This window comes from Gopherus evgoodei, chromosome 1 (assembly GCF_007399415.2).
Source record: "Gopherus evgoodei ecotype Sinaloan lineage chromosome 1, rGopEvg1_v1.p, whole genome shotgun sequence".
NCBI classification, from domain to species: Eukaryota; Metazoa; Chordata; order Testudines; family Testudinidae; genus Gopherus; species Gopherus evgoodei.
In genome coordinates, this window is record NC_044322.1 from 313,264,470 (window position 1) to 313,284,697 (window position 20,228).

General features: G+C 38.3%; 1 protein-coding gene across 1 annotated transcript in view; it reads right to left on the bottom strand.

Moving 5' to 3' along the window:
* Positions 1–9,298: 9,298 nt before the first annotated feature.
* Positions 9,299–20,228, bottom strand: part of PNPLA8 (patatin like phospholipase domain containing 8) — a 73,579-nt gene continuing 62,649 nt past the window's right edge. Inside the window, 2 exon segments of the mRNA XM_030549000.1 lie at positions 9,299–10,555; positions 12,317–12,512. Coding sequence (XP_030404860.1) covers positions 10,281–10,555; positions 12,317–12,512 — 471 coding nt within the window. The 3' untranslated portion in view covers positions 9,299–10,280.

Consider the following 20,228-nt stretch of genomic DNA (forward strand, 5'->3'; position numbering starts at 1 on the left):
ATGAGGGAAGATTGGAAAAATTGGGTTTGTTTAGTGGAGAAGAGAAGACTGAGAGGGGACATGATAACAGTTTTCAAGTACATAAAAGGTTGTTACAAGGAGGAGGGAGAAAAATTGTTCTTAACCTCTGAGGATAGGACAAGACACAATGGATTTAAATTGTAGCAAGGGCAGTTTAAGTTGGACATTAGGAAAAACTTCCTAACTGTCAGAGTGGTTAAGCACTGAAATAAATTGCTTAGAGAAGTTCTGGAATCTCCATCATTGGGGATTTTTAAGAGCAGTTTGGACAAACACCTGTCAGGGATGGTCTAGATAATACTTAGTCCTGCTTTGAGTCTGGGGGATTGGACTAGATGACCTCTCGAGGTCCCTTCCAATGATTCTATGCTAGTATTAAAGATACACACAATTAGTATCACTTCTAACAATACAGGTTTGCATTTCAAAGTTCTAGCCTACCTAGCCATAGAATGGCCCCAATTACCATTTCTAACATGTCTTTAAAGGTCAGCTTTGGGTCATTCAACCTGCAAACTGCTTAACCCTCTCCGATCACGAGTTACTCTTTGTATAAGATTTGTTGCAAATATAGAACGGTTGTAGAAATAATGCCTTGCATAATTATATTTTAATCAGACAACGTCATACTTAGTTTTGCTAGTAAAGAACTCTGAGAAAATCTGGAGATGCTCTAAATGAGGTTATTTTATCTTTAGGTTAATAGATACAGGCATGATGCAAGCCTCTCTCCCCCCTTTATCTGGGTTTTCACAACTGAGTGAATCTTAAACCTAAATTGTTGATTTACTAAGATCAGCATGTTACTTTATTGGCTTGCCAGCTGCTGTATCTCTAGCTATCCTCAGTGGTGTTATTTGAGAAAAATCAAAACAATGGTATGGTCTTTCTTTCTTAAAATTTAGGGCTTTCAAATTCCATTTCAATTATTATTTTTCTTAGGCTACTACAGTTATATGATACTGTATTTGGTTTCCTTTTTCGAATGCTCGAACTGAAATTAAGCTATAATTATAAAATATTCTTAAGAAACTGTATTAACTTACAATTCAAAAGACAAACTGTATTATACCAAAGAATATTTTTAAGTATACTTTGCTCCCAGTGATTACAAGAACATTTAAACTCATGGTTTGGTATGTTGTTGTGCTGAAAGATGCCAATGGCTGCTATCAGATAATCAGAAATCTTATTAAAGCCAGTGGATATGTCAATCACCCTCTTTCAAGTTCAGCAGAAAGAGCGATCAAGCCCCTTTATATAGAAAAGGCAGCTGCAAATAATTGATGCTACCACCCAAGGACTAGGCTGTGTGATGTGCCAGAAAACCTGGTTGCAAAGGTATGGACTAGGAGATTGGGTTACAGCCTGTATGTAGTAGAGCAGAAGGCTGGAGGAGTTGTGAGCATGACCTCCAGAGGAAACAAAGTGACAGAGTTTCTTAGGCACAGAGATCACAAAAGTCACAACTGAGGGTTTCAGAACAAGGAAACTGCCTGCTGTTGCTTATTTCTACTGTCGTCAGGAAAACAGGACTTCTTTTTTGGGAAAGAAACAATATTCCACCAAGAAAATCTTACTCGTATAACTGAGGTTCTCATCTTACTGGAACCGACCGTGCAGGGCCCTAAACTTGGCTAGCTACTTGGGCCACTCTACTTCGTGTGGGGCCTGATCTGATAGGCAACCTCTGAGCACATCTGATTGATCAGGTCTCATTCAACATCCAGCTGGAGGAAATAATGCTCACCTTATAACACTTAGTTTAGTGGTTAGAGCCCTCACCTAACATGTAGAAGAATCAGGTTCAATTCTTCCCTCCTTGTTAGAGAAGGAGAAAGGAGATCCCTATTCAAATCCAATCTGCTTTGCTTATGTTCTACGGACAATAAAAGAGGCTCCAAACATAGAACGTTAAAAAAAAAAAAAACTTTATTTCCCTCCCCTGGCAGGTGAAACTGCCCCCACATTCCCTTCCACTCATGTTATTGAAGAGTTACAGAAGACCTGTGGATTTCCTAAGTCTCTGGGGTAGCATAAAGATAAAGGAAATCCTGTTATATTTATATTAATTGATTTTAAAGGACTTTGAGATCCAAGGTGCTTAGTGGTTAAATGGGTAGGCTTAAGGATGATAAACAAGAGATCTATACCTGTTTCTTCTTCTGTTTGAGCTTTTCCTTCCTATTGCCTCTCATGATGAGATAAAAATTGTGTGTCACTTCTGCAAAAGATCTGATACCATCTTCATCTAAAGTTAAGCAGGGAACTTCCATTATACTTCCCCCCCCAGGGCATTATTGATTATTTTTGCACAAGACACAATACTGAATACACTTCTGGCAGGTAAAATTCCTTTCACTCTACTTTTCAAAGGTATTTGTAAATGTTAAGTTTACACATTCACTGTACAGTGAAAATTATATTATTTTAAGGACAGATTTTGCTACCTTTATGAGTCTGATTAGGGCTGTAAAGCGATTAAAAAAATTAATTGTGATTAATTGCACTGTTAAACAATAATAGAATACTATTTATCTAAATATTTTTTGATGTTTTCTACATTTTCAAATATATTGATTTCAATTACAACACCGAATACAAAGTGTACAGTGCTCACTTAATATTTTTATGACAAATATTTGCACTGTAAAAAAACCAGAAGAAATAGTATTTTGCAATTCACCTAATACAAGCACTATAGTGCAATCTCTTTATCAGAAAAGTTGAACTTAAAGATGTAGAATTATGTACAAAATAAACTGCATTCAAAAATAAAACACTATAAAATTTTACAGGCTGCAAGTCCACTCAGTCCTACTTTTCATTCAGCCAGTCAAGTTTGTTTACATTTGCAGGAGATAATGCTGCCCTGCTTCTTGTTTACAATGTCACCTGAAAGTGAGAACAAGTGTTCTCATGGCACTGTTGTAGCCAGCGTTGCAAGATATTTACTTGTCAGATGTGCTTAAGATTCATATGTCCCTTCCAGTTTCAACCACCATTCCAGGGCACGTGTGTCCATGCTGATGATGGGTTCTACTCAATAATAATCCAAAGTAGTGTGGATTTTCATTATCTGAGTCAGATGCCACTAGCAGAAGGTTGATTTTCTTTTTTGGTAGTTCAGGTTCTGTAGTTTTTGCACTGGAGTGTTGCTCTTTAAAGACTTCTGAAAGCATGCTGCACACCCCGTCCCAATCAGATTTTGGAAGGCACTTGATATTCTTAAACCTTGGGGCGAGTACTGTAGCTATCTTTAGAAATCTCACATTGGTATCTTCTTTGTGTTTTGTCAGATCTGCGGTGAAAGTGTTCTTAACATGAACAACATGTGGTGGGTCAACTGCGACTATAACATGATATATGGCAGAATGCGGGTAAAACAGAGCAGGGGACATACAATTCTCCAAGGAGTTCTGTCACAAATTTAATTAAAGTATTATATTTTTTAACAAGTGTCATCAGCATGGAAGCATGTTCTCTGGAATGGTGGCCAAAGCACAAAGGGGCAAACAAATGTTTAGCATATCTGGCATGTAAATACCTTGCAATGACAGCTACAAAAGTAGGACCATTCCCAGCAGATCGAGCGAGGTGATTATTCCCCTCTATTTGGCACTAATGAGGCTACATCTGGAGTATTGTATCCAGTTTTGGGCCCCCCACTACAGAAAGGGTGAGGATAAATTGGAGACAGTCCAGTGGAGGGCAACAAAAATGATTAGAGAGCTGGTGCACATGATTTACGAAGAGAGGCTGAGGGAACTGGGGTTATTTAGTCTGCAGAAGAGAAGAGGGGGGGGGGATTCGATAGCAGCCTTCAACTACCTGAAGGGGGATTCCAAGGAGGATGGAGCTCTGCTCTTCTCAGTGGTGGCAGATGACAGAACAAGGAGCAATGGTCTCAGGATGCAGTGTGGGAGGTCTAGGATGGATATTAGGAAACACTATTTCACTAGGAGGGTGGTGAAGCACTGGAATGGGTTACCTAGGAAGGTGGTGGATTCTCCATCCTTAAAGGATGCTTGACAAAGCCCTGGCTGGGATGATTTAGTTGGTGTTGGCCCTGCTTTGAGCAGGGAGTTGGACTAGATGACCTCTGGAGGTCTCTTCCAACCCTAATTTTCTCTGATTCTAAAAAGAAGGCAACATTATTTCCTGTAAATGTAAACAAACTTGACTGGCTGAACAAGGAGGAGGACTGAATGGACTTGTAGGCTCTGAAGTTTTACATTGTTGTTTTTGTATACTTTATTTCAATTACAATGCAGAATAGAATATATATGGAAATGTAGAAAAACATCCAAAATATTTAACACATTTTAATTGGTATTCTATTGTTTAACAGTGCGATTAAAACTGCAATTAATCATGATTTATTTTGTTTAAGTTAATTGTGAGATTTAACTGAGATTCATTGACAACCCTAATTCAGATTAGTACCTTACTTCAAAAGTAGTCCCATAGTTTGTACTACACACAAGGTGAAATCCTGGCTGCAGTGAAATCAATGGCAAGGATATCAGTCTTTCTTTTAAAGCATTTTAATTCACCTTTAAATTTGACATCTATTTTTGTCCACTGTCTAAAATTGGGCATTGCTATCTTTTCTCTAGACTGAAAATTTCAGTACCTCTCTGCCTTTTCTTATTCAGTCTTCCTTGTTTTCCCACCTTTTGTTGTTCTCTCCCATTTGTCAGGATTTTTAAAAAAAATGTGGTAACAAAACCAATTACAATATGCTGTTTGAGGGCTTACATGCTAAGCATAGCAAGATTAAAATCTTATTTATCTACATATTCCTATTCATACAACCCCATGATACGATACTAGAGGTTTATTTTTCCCTCAGCAGTGTCATTTTGTTGGTTCTTTTTCAATTTGTTAACCGTGATATCTCCCAGAGCTTTCATGGTGGTACTGCACCAAGGCTGTATGCCTCCAGCTCGTGCTTTTGCATTATTCTTCTCCCATGATCAAAATTACATTTCTTCTTGTTAAGAGTCTCATTTTATTGGTTTTAGTCAATTTCTTCACTTTAACAAAATCATAAGGCATTTAAATCCCATTGTTCAAAGTATTTGTGATCCCTCCAAGCTCAATGCAACCTATGCAGATAATTGACACATTCTCCAGGCCATCCTCCAAGTCATTATAATTTTCCTGCAATTCTACCTAACCCAGTGGTTCTCAACCAGGGGTATGCGTACCCCAGGGGTATGCATAGGTCTTCCAGAGGGTATATCAGCTCATCTAGATATTTGCCTAGTTTTACAACAGGCTACATAAAAAGCACTAGCAAAGTCAGTACAAACTAAAATTTCATACAATGACTTGTGTATACTGCTCTATATACCATATACAGAAATGTAAGTACAAATATTTATATTTAATTAATTTTATAATTATATGGCAAAAATTGGAAAGTAAGCAATTTTTCAGTAATAGTGTGCTGGGACACTTTTGTATGTTTATGTCTGATTTTGTAAGCAAGTGGTTTTAAAGTGAGGTGAAACTTGGTGGTACACAAAATAAATCAAACTCCTGAAAGGTTTACAGGAGTCTGGAAAGGTTGAAAGCCATCTAACCCACTTTTTTCTAGCACCTCTGTGAGCATACCAAAGTGCACCAGAGCCCCACATGAAATACAATCTTAATTTATGTGTAAGGTTGTGGGAACATGTCCACAGCAGACGAGATTCCAAATAACTGTTACCGTTTTTCTTGAAGTAACTAAATAAGAAATCACAAATGTATGGCCCCTGTATATTTTCACTTGGCCCAAAGGGGAAATCGTGCTTCTAATTTATGCCTGTACAGTGTGTTTTGTCCTGAGGATCAAAATGTTTACTATGAAAGGATTTTGTACATTTGTCCTAGGAATGTGTGTGTAATGGTGTGAGAGAGTCAGAATTAATTCTACTCTGCAGCTCAGCTCACTTTTATGTATAATTTATAAGTACACCTAACAAGAGAAATAGAGCTGCAGTAAATAATGTTGTTACACTATAAAGAATAGAAGAAAAATTGTTACAAATAAAGACCAGATATAGGCTAGCTGCAGAAAAGATTTAATAGAATAAAATCTAGTTCCAGCTCCAATTGAAGCAAAAGCAGAACTCCTTTGGGAGCAAAGTGAATTTGCAAATGTTACAAATAAAGGTTGAGAGCCATCTAACCCACAGGGAGGGGAGAAAAGTGAGGTAGGCACTGTGCCCTACTTTACCCTAAAAGGTCCGTTTTGCCAAAGGACATTGACAGAATGGCTTGTCTTTTCACCAAACACCTCCTGTACCTCTTTCAGTGGTGTATAGGTTTTGTTTTTGTTTTTAACTCCTCCTTCCTTACTCCACAGCTCATAGGAAAGATTGTCAGTGAACTAAACGGATTCTTGCCTTTCTTTTGGCTTTAAGGATACTTGAGGGTGAAGATCCTGAAAAGAGGGTGGGAGCTGTATAATGCTTTTCCCCACCAAGACCCAAAGGTTGCACTTACCTCTGAAGCACTCCTTGGTGTCCGGTCATGGCATTGCAGGGGAATTAGAGTCTAGTGACCCATGATGACCACTTCCTTGGCCCCACAATGGACTGTTGCTGTCTGAGTCTTCCCAGTCCTTCCCTAGAGATTATGGCAGTTTTCTTCAGGGCTTTCCCTACTACTTGTAGGCAATCTCTCATTGCCTCCTCCACAAGAGTCTAACATGCTTCCTGAGGATCTCTTCCAGCATGAATTCCCCAGACTCTTTATAGAGAAGAAACACCCCTTGCTCCTCTCTCTTGATCACTTCCTTTGACTGTATTCACAGCTCTGTTTAAGTAACCCCCCTCTCTGATCTCTTCAAGCTAGGGTCAGTCATATAATTAAGCACATCAGCCTCAGCTGGGAGATCGCTGTCTGGACACAGCAAGGCTGAGCCCAGCTTGTCTTAAAGGGCAAGCCAGGTTGCAGCAAAGACTACAGAAATGTTCTTTTTAAGTAGTTAACATTAGTCTTTGTTCTGGGAACTCTTTCTGGTGCACAAGGAGTCTTCATAATAAAAAATGACAAATTATCAATATACTTCATTCTTTCACCCAATTATTGTGGCATTCTGTTTTTCTAATCTTTCCCCAGATCAAGGAAAAACCCAACCTCACTCCCATCCTCTCTGGTGCCACAAATTAGAAAGGCTTCTTTGGCCTTTGGGTATCTGGAATTTATTTGTATCAGGGAGATCATTAAAACTTCAGCCCAGGGTTACACGTGGGCTTTAACAGAACTTACTAGCTTCAAAGACAAAAAGAAACCTGGAAATCATGGAGGGTCTTATAAAGGTTGAGGAAGAAAGAACAGTTGGGGCAGAGAGGTGACAAGAGTCTCTCATGTGAAATCTGAAAGCCTAGATTTTGTTTTCCCCTAATCACACAATGAGATACATGGCACCCTGCTCAGGGGAATACAGGATCTCAGTAGTAGCTTCCTCTTTCTGCTCTGAATCCCTCTCAGAGCCCCTCCCTCAAAAGGGTTCTTAGAGAGAGGCTAATGCAGCTACCTATGATTTAAAAAGACACACACAGCAGTGGGCAATCAAAGGAAGTGAGTCATTCTGGGTAACTGAATTATGTAACAGAAGATCTAGACTTTGGTTGCTACCACTATCCACTCCAAAAAGGCAAAATGGCAGACGGGCTTCTGAAAGGCCTCCAATGCTGCTTTGCTTCTTGACATATTAACACTTTGAAGTTCAATATCTTATCCATGTTTAAAGAACCCATTAGACAAGCTTGACCCAGGGATGGATCCTGCGACTTTTACTGACACAAATCGTCCCACTAGAGTCATTAGGGCTACTCAAGTAAACAAAAGATGCAAGACTGAAGGCTAGATTTTTAAAGATATTTAGGCACCTAAATATCTTTAAAAACCTGGCAAAAGTCCCTAGATTTCCAGTAACACCATATTCACATGGTGGGTTTAAAAAAGAAAAAAGTGCCATTGCAGCTTGCCACAGCCCTGGTAAATTTCTGTTGGCTGGACACTCTCAACACTGCTGTGTTTGGCTCCCATTGTGTCTGACTTGATTGGACAAATTGGATGGGTGGGGTTCTGTGGTCTGCCTTGTGCAGGAGGTCAGACTAGATGATCAGATTGGTCCCTTCTGACCTACGAGTCTATGAGTCTATGAGACTCATGGGTTTTAGGCTTCCTGAGACTAAACTGTGGGCAAGTGCTGCCTCTGGGTTTTTGGGCACACTCTGAGGGGTACTCTGTCAAGCACCCCCTTCTGAGAGCTGAGGGCCCACTGCCTTTGCCCTAAGACTACTGCTGCCTCCCTCAGACTCCCCAGTAGTTTAAGCACACCCTTTCCCAGAGCTCCAACCTTGTGGGCATTCTGGTTTACTACTTACCTCTCCAGAAACACGATAGTTGAAGCACACAACACACAGGGCTTTGCAAAGTTTTAACACAATTACTCTTTACTTTATATAGCATAAAAATACACAGATTTAGACAAAATACTAAAATACCTATCTGCTATTCCCTGCCTCTGTTTCTTCACCTCAAGTGTTCTTGGGCTTAGGCCTGTCTCTTAAGGAGCTTAGGAATGGATCCTTCCTCTCCTACTTCCATCTTGCACATGGCTTCTCCTGGAATATGGAGTCTCCTCTTACTCTGGCAGCCGGCCTTTTGCTTCTGGTCTCTTCTCCCTCTCTAAAATGCCGTGCAAAAGACTTTTTTTTTAAATAACTGCCAGCGCCCTTTGTCAGGTGACCCCCTGCTTTGTCTGGGCAGACTGGTTCTTTTGGGCAGAAACTAACTCTCTGTGCCAAGGTGTGTCTATGAGACAGGGGACCATCAAAGTTTAATGATCCTCTATTGTTACCCCTGTGACACTACCCCGTGGAATTTCAGTACAACATGAAGGAAAAAAAGCCAAAGAAGGCATGCTACCTCCAGAGAAGGCATGCTACCTCCACTTCCAAAATGAAGTGTGTCGTTTGATAATGACACACAGAGTTTATAATCTCAAACTGGAATTCATAAATTGTACATAGATTCCTCAAATCTTCACACAGCTACACTGTTTCTAGGGGTCCAATTATACTTGTCATTTTCTTTAACATATTCTCACTGAAATCACATAAATAAGGCTAGTGGAATGGGCCACAAAGATGAGTATAATAAAAATTAAAACAAAATATTTTTTCCAAAAGCAACCTTTTAAGCTACATATAAACACACAACACTAGTGTCAACCAAATACTGGGGGAATGCACACATGGATTTCAAGGCATAACAGAAAATACATATTTTATTTGAACTTATTTACTCCATGCATCATTTTTATATACTTTTCTTGTACATTGATTTGTAAAGTTTGGTGCTATCCAATTCTGAGATTTCCATACGTTAAGAAAGTCACTACTGCAGCATGAGAAGTTTATTTCCTTTATTATGTGACAAGAATATTTGCTGAGATGAGGTTTGAGAGTTATTTTCAAACAATGAATAAATTATTCTGGAGTAGAACCTGTAAAAGTTAATGCACAGCACATCTTAAAATTACAGAAAAAATACTGGTTGATTTTGAGTATTTTACATCTTTTTATAACCAGCAAACATCTTACTGGACAAAGTTAATTGTTACACACAAAAAAATGCATACTAAAACCAAATTATTTTAACATTATCTTTGAAATGGAAAAGTGCATTTACATGGGCCAAGCTTTAGGTTTTCATAAGCTGAAAGGATATTACCTTCACTGGCAGTAAAACAGCTTGTAGTATATATTGCAGAGCCTACAATATACTTATTTAGAAATCAGTTTGATTTTTGTTTTTATTTTAAATTCAGTAATAGGTAAACAAACAAGGTGTTACTGTCAACATGATTATGGAATATATTTACAAAAAATGTATAGCACATTGTTTTTCATAATTGTCAATCTTAGGTGGTACAAAGTTAGCTAAGTGCAATGAATCAAAAATAGGCCTCCATGAACAGACAAAAAACCACCAGTATTTTACCACAATTAACTAGTACAACAGTAATGTTTCTAAAGCTCAAAAAAGGAACACCATGAAACCTTATTCCAAGGATGTGTGTACAAAGCAGGCAGCACTATACCAGTGCTTGACTGGGAAGTGCTTTCTCCAGCGTTCCCTGGACTTTGACAGCTATCCAGAATTATACAGTATTGATGTATGCACAGATCTCTTATAATATTGGCTGGATTTTCTGGAACGGTATATATGAGTTTTCGTTAATTACATATTCACAGTTTGGAAAAAAATGGAAGTCCTTCACACATACAGGCTTTTAACCTTATCCACTCATTAAATTTCTGCACAACTGTTTTTTCTTGTATTAGGATTTTGGCAGCTTTTTTAATTTTTTCTTCATTTCGCTCTATATACCGTATTCCATCTGTCCGCAACTGACTGAGTTTTTCCTTACGATTTTCATCCAGAGGTATGTCTTCATTCATCAGAGGATTAAATCTGAAATAGGTGTCTGGAGGTAACAGGCCATCCAGCATAGTATGGACTTCTGGTTTAAAACAAAGATAGTAAAATGTTAAGTCTTAAATAAAGTTTCTGAAAAATCAAGAGAAAAGCAGTCCTACAAATTCTGCTTGCTTTTGCAGACTAATTAACTTCACAGCAGCTTCACCCCCACCAATCACCTCCTTCAATCTGTCTTCCCTCTCCACTGTTTCTTGGCCATAGTAACTCTCATATCACCAAATTGCTTAGATAAGCTTCTCTTCCTTCCCTACTTCTACACAAGGCGAACAACTCAGCTACCTCTCCACTTCACCATTTTACACTGATGAGAGGCATGGTAAATCCGGCTTGCCTTACTGAGTAGTCTCACATTGTTGCTCTGCTCATACATGGAACTAAGTAGCAGAAGAACTATAAAGATGTTCGGGTACTTTTTAAATCACTACGTATCAGTTCACTCTATGCCTGGGTTTCCAATAAGTGTTGATATGGATAAAACATTCTTCCAGACATCCACATTTCTGCAGCTTATAAAATGGAGAAAGGTACGACCATCTAACTATGTAATTCTACTGTGCTCACATGCGTGCAGGGCCGGCGCTACCATTTAGACAGCCTAGGCAATCGCCTAGGGCGCCAGGATTATCGAGGGGGCGGCATTTCGCCGGGGGGGCGGCAGGCGGCTCCGGTTGACCTGCCGCTGTCATGCCTGCGGCAGCTCCACTGGAGCCACGGACCAACGGACCCTCCGCAGGAATGCCTGCGGCAGCTCCACCGGAGCCGCGGGATCAGCGCGGGGGGCGGTGAAATGGCCGTGAGCCTAGGGCGCGAGAAACCCTGGCGCTGGTCCTGCATGTGTGGGGGAGCTTTTGCTCTCAGATATGTGTGACTGGCTCCCATTGACATCAAAGAAAGGCACACTCATTAACAGACAGAACTTGGTCCTTAGAGTGAAGAGAGCATTTTAAAAAAAATGTAACAAGTTTCAGAAGACAAATCAATGTTCTGGATCAACTGCTTTAATATTTCTCTGCAAAAAGCTGAAACTATATACACAGAAAGTGTCCCCTATTTCCTTTACTCCTGAAATGATGTCCAGGATTGCTCTTCTTCTGAAGGCCAAGTTAAAACAAAACAAGCAAAATAAACACTGCTTGATAACCATAATTCTCAACCAAATTCTTATTCTGATTTCTAAGGTTTGTAAACTTTCCTGATGTAGTTTTGTATTCCTAATACTTCATCAGCATTATGGTTACACTGTTCAGATGTGATGTATTCATCAGTTAAAGACAGTTTAGTAATAGCATACTCAAGGTGCAGACTCAGATAATTTAAATGCATATTTCACAAGCTCTATAATTACCCAGTACATCCATAATAATAATTAAAAATAAAAAGCCAATATAAGAGGAAAAAAGAGAGGAAAAATGATAAATTTAAAATATAGCAAGAAAACTGGAAATATTTACGACGTATGGTGAAAACAGATTACAGAAAAAAATTATTCTTTAAATCTCCATTTTCCTGCTTTGGTCTAAATTGACTTTTCATCTGCATTAAACCTGAAATCCAACTGTATATGGCAGGCAGAGATTAACAATGTAATCCCAATTTGAAAAAAGGTTATGAAATTTTCCCTGGATTAAAAGTGCACAAGACACATTTACATTTTTTTTATTGCATATATTTTCATGGTATTATATGTACTGTACTGATGTACTGTATTTCTAATGATAACAAGTGACATCCTGAGAACCATAAATAGTTAAAAACAATTAGAGACAAAACATTAGACACTAACCTTCTGTGTCAGTTGCGCTGCTGATAACATTGGTAAGTTTGGTTTTCAAACTTGTGTATGTGATGCTGTTTTTCCTCTCGCTTTCATATCGACCAGTGCCCAACGATATTACACACTGCAGTGGGACTTTTGGCCAAAGGCATTTGCACTCATGGACTGCCAAAGCAGTGGGATTATTCAGAAGCAGACCTCCATCCTGCAAATAAATATTATATTAAACTGCTTGCATTTTCATTATAATTTAACACTGCACAACTGAAACATGACAAATTAATGAAACAGAACAAATGGGAACTTGTTGAGTGTTGTGATTGGTCTGTGGTTTGGTCTCCATGATGGTCATTGTGGCTTGGCTTCTGGGACCTGAATAGGCCAGGTGAAACAGGACTGATTTGTATCTCTGTGAGGACCATGTGGCTGGAACCTTGCATCTGTGATCAGCCCCTGCCCCCTGCGTTTGAAGTCTTTGTGTGCTTAATCTCTCCCTCTTTTTGAGGGGGTGGATTCAAGCGGTGAGGCTTAGTACAGAAGTCAGTTGCTAAACAAGCATACAGGAAGGACACGTCAGTTTTGAAGGGAATGTAAGAGGCTCTCTAGGTACAGTTCTAAGTTCAATAATGTGATGGCAAAGAGGAGACAGTGACCAGCAGGGGCTATGCCGTACTCGCTTTCCTGCCTGAAGCCACAAGGGACTTCCTCTATGTGAAGAAACAGGAGATATTGTGTAATAATTCACAAATATTGTAGACTGATCTATTATTGGGATGTTTACTGTATGAATGTAGTGGTTTAGCTTAATACAAGTCTGTAATGAAAACAAGCAGGAAATGACAGAATGACTCATGTTAAACCACTTCTCAGCAAACAGTTGAGGATTGTTAAGAGACAATTCCAGGAAATAATTGGGGAGCATAAAAGATCAAAAGGACGAGCAATTTAAAAAACGGGTACTATTGAGAGAGAGAGAAAGAGAGAGAGGAATTGTTTGGGGAAACCAGGATGAGAAATAGGCACCTGCTGTGGTGTCTGAAGAAATTGGGCCTGCTAGGTTACCTTAAGGGGATGGAAAGCCTTTAAGGTAAGACAGATGTCTGTAGATGGTTTCGAAATCCCTTTCTCTAAATGCTTTTTCCCTACTGTTAAAATAAACAATACTTAGGTTTTAATAAGGTCATTTGATCATGACAGATGCTATACACTATTGGTCACAGACTCTGTAATAGGAGAACTGCAGGCACTAAATGCAGTCAGACCTGCTGGGTAAGTATGATTTATACACAGGGTACTATAGTCCAGGACACAGTCTAAGAGTGGGAGAATAGTGGAATTCCATCCGAGGATAGGTAAAGGACCGAGGACTGACACATAAAGGGTTTTATTCAGAGAAACTAGGAAGGGAACAGAGGTGCAGTTAGTTTTAACTGTGACACTCTGTATGAAGTGCAACTTGGTGGTTGTGCTGGAAGACAAGATTTGTGGTTGGGAAGAACAAATACTGACTCTGCAGAGCATCATCAAAGCTGAAGAGTGCTTGGACAGACAGATTCAGGAAGCATCACCATCCCAGATTCAAAGAAAGAAAAGGAAGTGTCAACAAAGGAATTAGAGAGAGCAGAAACCAGGGAGAGCGAGAGGCACTCTATGTCAAAAATGGCATTACCTGTTTGAGTCACTGACAACTTGGAAACTAAATTTTCCTGAATGCTTATGGATCATTCTCCTAATATATAACATACAAGATGAGTTGTTACCAATTGGGGCCTGCTACAGACCACCAAAATCACACTAGAGAAGAAGGATGATGGATTCCTTAAGCACATATCTTTAACATGTAGGGGAAAAAAAAACTGAATCACCATGGAGATCTCATGCTGCCTATAATAAATCATCTTTGGGATTTCTAAAAATTATGGACGACAAGTTCCTAACTCAAGAAGTATTGCATCCACCACAGAGGAATTCTATTAATGCCACTGTTATAATTATATAATACACATCTGAGTGTGGTGCCTAGATCATTCAAAAGTACAAAGGTTCGTTTAAAAGTCATACAATACATATAGTACATAATCAGCAATAACCCGAATTTAGATTAATAAATCTAAAAGAGACAGTTTAGATATTAGTATCCAAATATTCAGGTATATCACACATGAAAAGTTATACAGAGATTTGGTTGTGGAAAGCAAATATAGCAATGAGTGAAGATTGTCCCTCAGTAATTGAGAAATTAAGATTGTATTTTCAAAGGGACAACCTATCTCATTCCCTTTTTTGCCAATTTACCTAAGAGCAGCCATAATGGGTCAGACCAAAGGTCTATCTAGCCCAGTATTTTGTCTTCCAACAGTGGCTAATGCCAGGTGCTCCAAAGGGAATGAACAGAACAGCTAATCATCAAGTGATCCATTCCATGTCGCCCATTCCCAACTTCTGGCAAACAGAGGCTAGGGAAACCATCCCTGCCCATCCTGGCTAATAGCCATTGATGGACCTATCCTCCATGAATTTATCTAGTTCTGTTTTGAAGCCTGTTATAGTCTTCGCCTTCAAGACATCCTCTGGCAAAGAGTTCCACAGGTTGATTGTGTTGTGTGAAGAAATACTTCCTGTTGTTTGTTTAAACCTGCTATGTATTAATTTCATTTGGTGACCCCCTAGTTCTTGTGCTTTGAGAAGGAGTAAATAATACTTCCTTATTTACTTTCTCCACACCAGTCATGATTTTATAGCTCTCAGTCATATCACCCCCAGTCATCGCTTTTCCAAGCTGAAAAGTCCCAGTCTTATTAATCTCTCCTCAAATGGAAGCTGTTTGATACCCTTAATTTATGTTTCCCTTTTCTGAACCTTTTCCAATTGCAATATAGCTTTTTGAGATGGAACGACCACAGCTGCACGCAGTATTCAAGATGTAGGTGTACCATGTGAGTTTTTAAAATTGGTACTCTTGTCCTATGATTTTATCTCTGTGCAATACTGTTTGATCTTGCAGCTTTGACAAGTTGTAATGTTGTGTAATTGCACAATTATATTGGCTATACTGTGAAATGTACGATATTTGGTAACATACAAATTAAGTTGTTTAAGTACTGTGGTCACTGCAGGCATGAACTAAAAGGCTTCTATTTTGCGTTAACATAACCCTGTTCGAAGATTACATTATTATTTTAAGCATGTACTTAAATCCCATTGATTCTAATAGCATTTAAGCATGTGCTTAAGTGCCTGTCCTGAGTTGGGATGCTTTCCTATTTCAGGACCCACACCACTTTCTAATAAGTGGACATCAAATAATGTTAAATAGCAACAGTTACTTATTACAGTTACAGTAAAATCAGAAAAATTCACTGTGATCATTATTACAATGAACACCAAAGGATGTAATAAAGATTTACCGCATATTACCATAGAATGTAGCATAGAAGATTAGGGTTGGAAGGGACCTCAGAAGGTCATCTAGTCCAACTCTCTGCTCAAAGCAGGACCAAGGAATGAAAGCAGATTTGGGCTGTTTTGGATTTCAGTATTATTCTGTTCAAGTCTCTAACCCTTAACCATTGCATTTTAAATAGGGAATCACGATATGTCTTCCAAGTTTTGTTTGTTAAAGAAAAGATGAATGTTAAAAGCTGTGCAGTTTTGGAAGAAGTGTGAGAGAAAAGGAGGAAGTTTGAAGGAGAACAAAGGGATAAGGCGAGCTGTATGGAGAACTGCAGAAGCGAAAGGGGCATTTTCCTTTTTATTTAAATAATAGAAAAATCAAGTTATGCAAAATCAAAGTTGGACAAACGAATTACAAAGGCTATAAATACATATAATGGCACTAGAACTACAAGGTGTACTAATAGACTGTAGTTACAAGGCTATAAATATGTATTATGGCACTGTAATTACTAGATGCATTTATAGACTGTAGAGATCTATAATTTATTATAAATAGAGAAAAATATGATGGCTGGTGTCTTATGACAATTATATTTTATGCATTCAGGGAAGAGAATTAACTCACCTGGGGCCTACCAAAGTCCTATCTGTAAAAATACTATACTAAAATATATATACTGCAGAAAATGTCTGAAGCCATTCTAGTCCTCTAAAGGCAGACAAGCTATAGATACCTTTCACTTTCAGGAGCCCCAAAGGGTTGTTCTTCAACTGCTAATAACCAATGCACATTTTGCTGCAACCACAGTGGTGTTTTTCTTAACAGCATTGTGTGTGTTAATACGTATATTTCAGTGACGTAATTAAATTTTATGTAAGAAACAATCCAAAAATGCAAGGCCTTTTCCAGATAGTGGTCAAATAAGAGCCTTGCTACAATTTCATACAATCAAATCAGATTTTTTGCAGAAAATAGTCTGATTGCCTGAAATTGGCTTGTTCTACAAAACTATTTCACATGCAATTTCAAATGTTTCAATGTCTTTTAAAAAGGGAACTAAATATTTTCTGGAATCAAAATGTGTTCTACTACCTGTAAAACGACCTTTAAAAGTTTACCAAGACTAGTATCGTAGCCGTGCTAGTCTTGATCTGTAAAAAGCAACAAATTGTCCTGTGCCACCTTACAGACTAACAGACATATTGGAGCCCATGAAAGCTTACGCTCAAATACATCTGTTAGTGTATAAGGGGCCACAGGACTCTGCTGCTTTTTACCAAGACTAGTGAGTTAATAAACATTTATGCACTTGAAAAACTTCTTCACTGGAGCTGATGTCACATTACCCTTTACTAAGAAATTAGCCCTTACAATAACCGTGACATATACTCAAACATATTTTTCCATCTTTCAAATCAACCAAAATAATTTGATATAAAATTCAAAATGCTGAAAAGGACATCACAAAAATAAAAATACTGTGAAAGTCTGAAGTAGGCCAGTCAAAACAGAAAACATAATCAAGGTCAACAAGCAGCAGTTGAATTTGAATTCCTTGGAAATGTACATTTTAAAATTTTACCTTTAGGTTTCTTTTGGGTGGGGGCATGGTTTTTAATATTTCTGCATTTAATGATATATTTAAAAGTTCCAAATAACATTTTCACTGGCTATGTAAAACTGAGTTACCTCTGAAGAAAACAGACCAATTTGCCACTAATTTTGATACTTTTTTTTTTAACCAAACAGTTATTTTCTTATTGCAAATACGTATCAGTTATTGTACATTTATTTCGCCCTTGAAGTTAGAGATATGTTATAACCGTGATAGACACTCATCTTGGAATAACACCTTTTACTCTGATGTAAATGTTGGATTTATATCACTGCTAAGATTCACACTGCTAAGAACCTCCTAGTTCTGAAAGCTGAATTTTGATACGAGGCAAGTAGTCTCTTTTTCCTGTCATTGTAACTCTATTTGTGTCTGTCCCAACTAACTATTACTCAAAGTACGTTAATAGGTCAGTCGAATTGTGACCTGTTTAAGGGCCTGATTCTGCTGCCACTAAAATTAATTGGCCTATAATGGGGGCAAGACCAGATACCACAGCCTTGTCTACACTACAGACCTTACAGGGGCACAGCTGTACCACTGCAGCTGCTCTGCTGTAAGGTCTCCTGTGTAGCCGCTCTATGCCAGCAGGAGAGAGCTCTCCTGCTGGAATAATAAAACCACCCCTAATAAGTGGCAATAGCTATGTCAGCAGGAGAGCATCTCCACACCAGTGCTTTTGTCAGTCAGATGTGTGTTTTTTTTCACATCCCTGACCAACAAAAGTTTTACTGACAAAAGTGCTAGTGTAGACAAAGCCTCAGCCACCTGATGAATACAGTGAAAATAGATACCAGAAGAGGGTAGCTTACAACCTCTTCTTATTGCAGATAAGTACAATACAATAATGCGTGTGTGTCACCATTACCCTGCTATGATCCTACAATCTTTCACCAATGTGCTGCTATGATAAGCTATGGGACCTTTTTCCTAACTCAGGAATGTGCTCAAGTGCTTTCCTAAAGCCCTTCACATTTGGATTTCACTTCCCCCTTGTTCAAAACAGCCCAAATCTGCTTTCCTTCTGGGCATAGTGAAAGCCCATTGTTCTGAGCTGGCACTGGGCAAGACTAAGGAAATGGAGCTTTTTTTTGGAATCTGAGGAGGAATTTTATTAGTGCATATTAGCAGTTGTCTGTATGAGGTTTAGCTGGTGTTTTGTTTGAGTTGATTTTAGTGGATAAGGACTGCACTTTTAACTGATGACAGAATTGTCTAGGGCCTGGGATAGGTTTTATTATTGTAGTTTAAATCCAAACACAATCATGTCCAAAAATATTTAAATAATGTAAATATAGATTATAGTTACAGTATAATATAAAAAAAGTATCAGCTCTTAACACTGGCCCATCAAATCACAAGAATAACCAAAGATGCATTCATACTCTAGTGTAGTTTGGAATAATAAATAATTTAGAGTGGATTCACGTTCATCAGAAACTTTTTTTTTTAACTACAGCTGCAATGGATAAATAAGTGCTGTGACAACAGGATTATTGGCTTGATGAGTTTTTTGTTGTTGCTGTTTTTAATTAAGCTTTCATTTGGATCTACAAAAGCTCTTTGAACTGTTGCTGGACTGGTTTGCACATTTTGCTCAAAACACAGCTGAAGAGAACAGTCTCATTTGGTACACCCTATCGTCATTTATTGTTAATCTGTGTTCTATACAAAAAAATCTCAACTCAAAACTAAAGTATAGTGTTGTCCTATGAATAACTGGCTTTTTCATGGACTTTAATCTAAAACTTCAATATTTGTATTTTCCCTGCTTATTTTCTTAATTTCAGAACAGAGTATGTTAACTGAATCACATCTACTCATTCTAGTGAATTTCATTTAAATTTCATTACAGTTCTGATTTTCACACACTCCCCCCCCCATGTGCTGTAGAGAAGAATATGTGACTTGTCGCCAAAAACTGAATGGAATTATAAAGTAAACTAGGCAAATCCATTAAAGCAATAATGCTAAAGTGCACTTCATGTTGGGATATTACTAAGTCTGGGTGTGCTGCCATGACCAAGGCCAAAGGAGCGTGCAGTGTATACAACCACTGGAATGTTCTCAGAACAGCATGCACCTGAAGTATCATACAGGGATAACAGGCCTGTGCAAAGAGTTTTAAAAGCGTGTGTGTGTGTACACACAAACACCCCTTCCCTCCCCATCCACCTTTTCCCCTGTAAAAACTTACATTACAAAGCTCCTGGCATTGAGAAAACACAGAGTAAAGATTAAATTGGTATTCTATAAAAAGGGGAAGCCAATTTCAGCTGCATACAAACAAAGTTAGAAATTGTGCACTGCTTCCAATTCAGATTTTTAAAGTTGAAGGCATGAGTGGGATATGGACTGAGGTTCAAGAGAAGTGTTGCTCAAATATGAGTTCCAGCAGCTCTAAAGGAAGAGAAAGAGAGTTTTACAAAAAAAAAGATTCTCTCCAAAATTTAGCTTAGTCCATGATTCTCTTCCCAAAAGAATAGCTAAAATTAGAGCACACACAAAGATCCCAAATTACCTCTTATATAGTTGAGATATTAAAGATGAAATCTTGAGTTTTACCTTTACTTCAGTGGGGCTGGGATTTCAACATAAATTTAAAAACCCCACCTATACTGAAGATAGGTAGGGCGTGAAACAGATGCTGATATCAAAAGTAGGATGTAATGCCACCTTATCTGAAAATGCATACTTTTTCAATGCTAGTGATTATATAACAGGCTAACATTTAAAACAGCCTAAATTATTGTCTATTAAAAATAATGGGAGTTACAATACTTGAAGAGGAAAAAACTGACAGGGAAGTTCTATAAACAATCTTTTAATTTATTTGTGCCTAATCAAAGTAATTGGCAAGGTAATCATGACTATCCACAAGGTCGCACATCCTATGTGGCACGAGACTT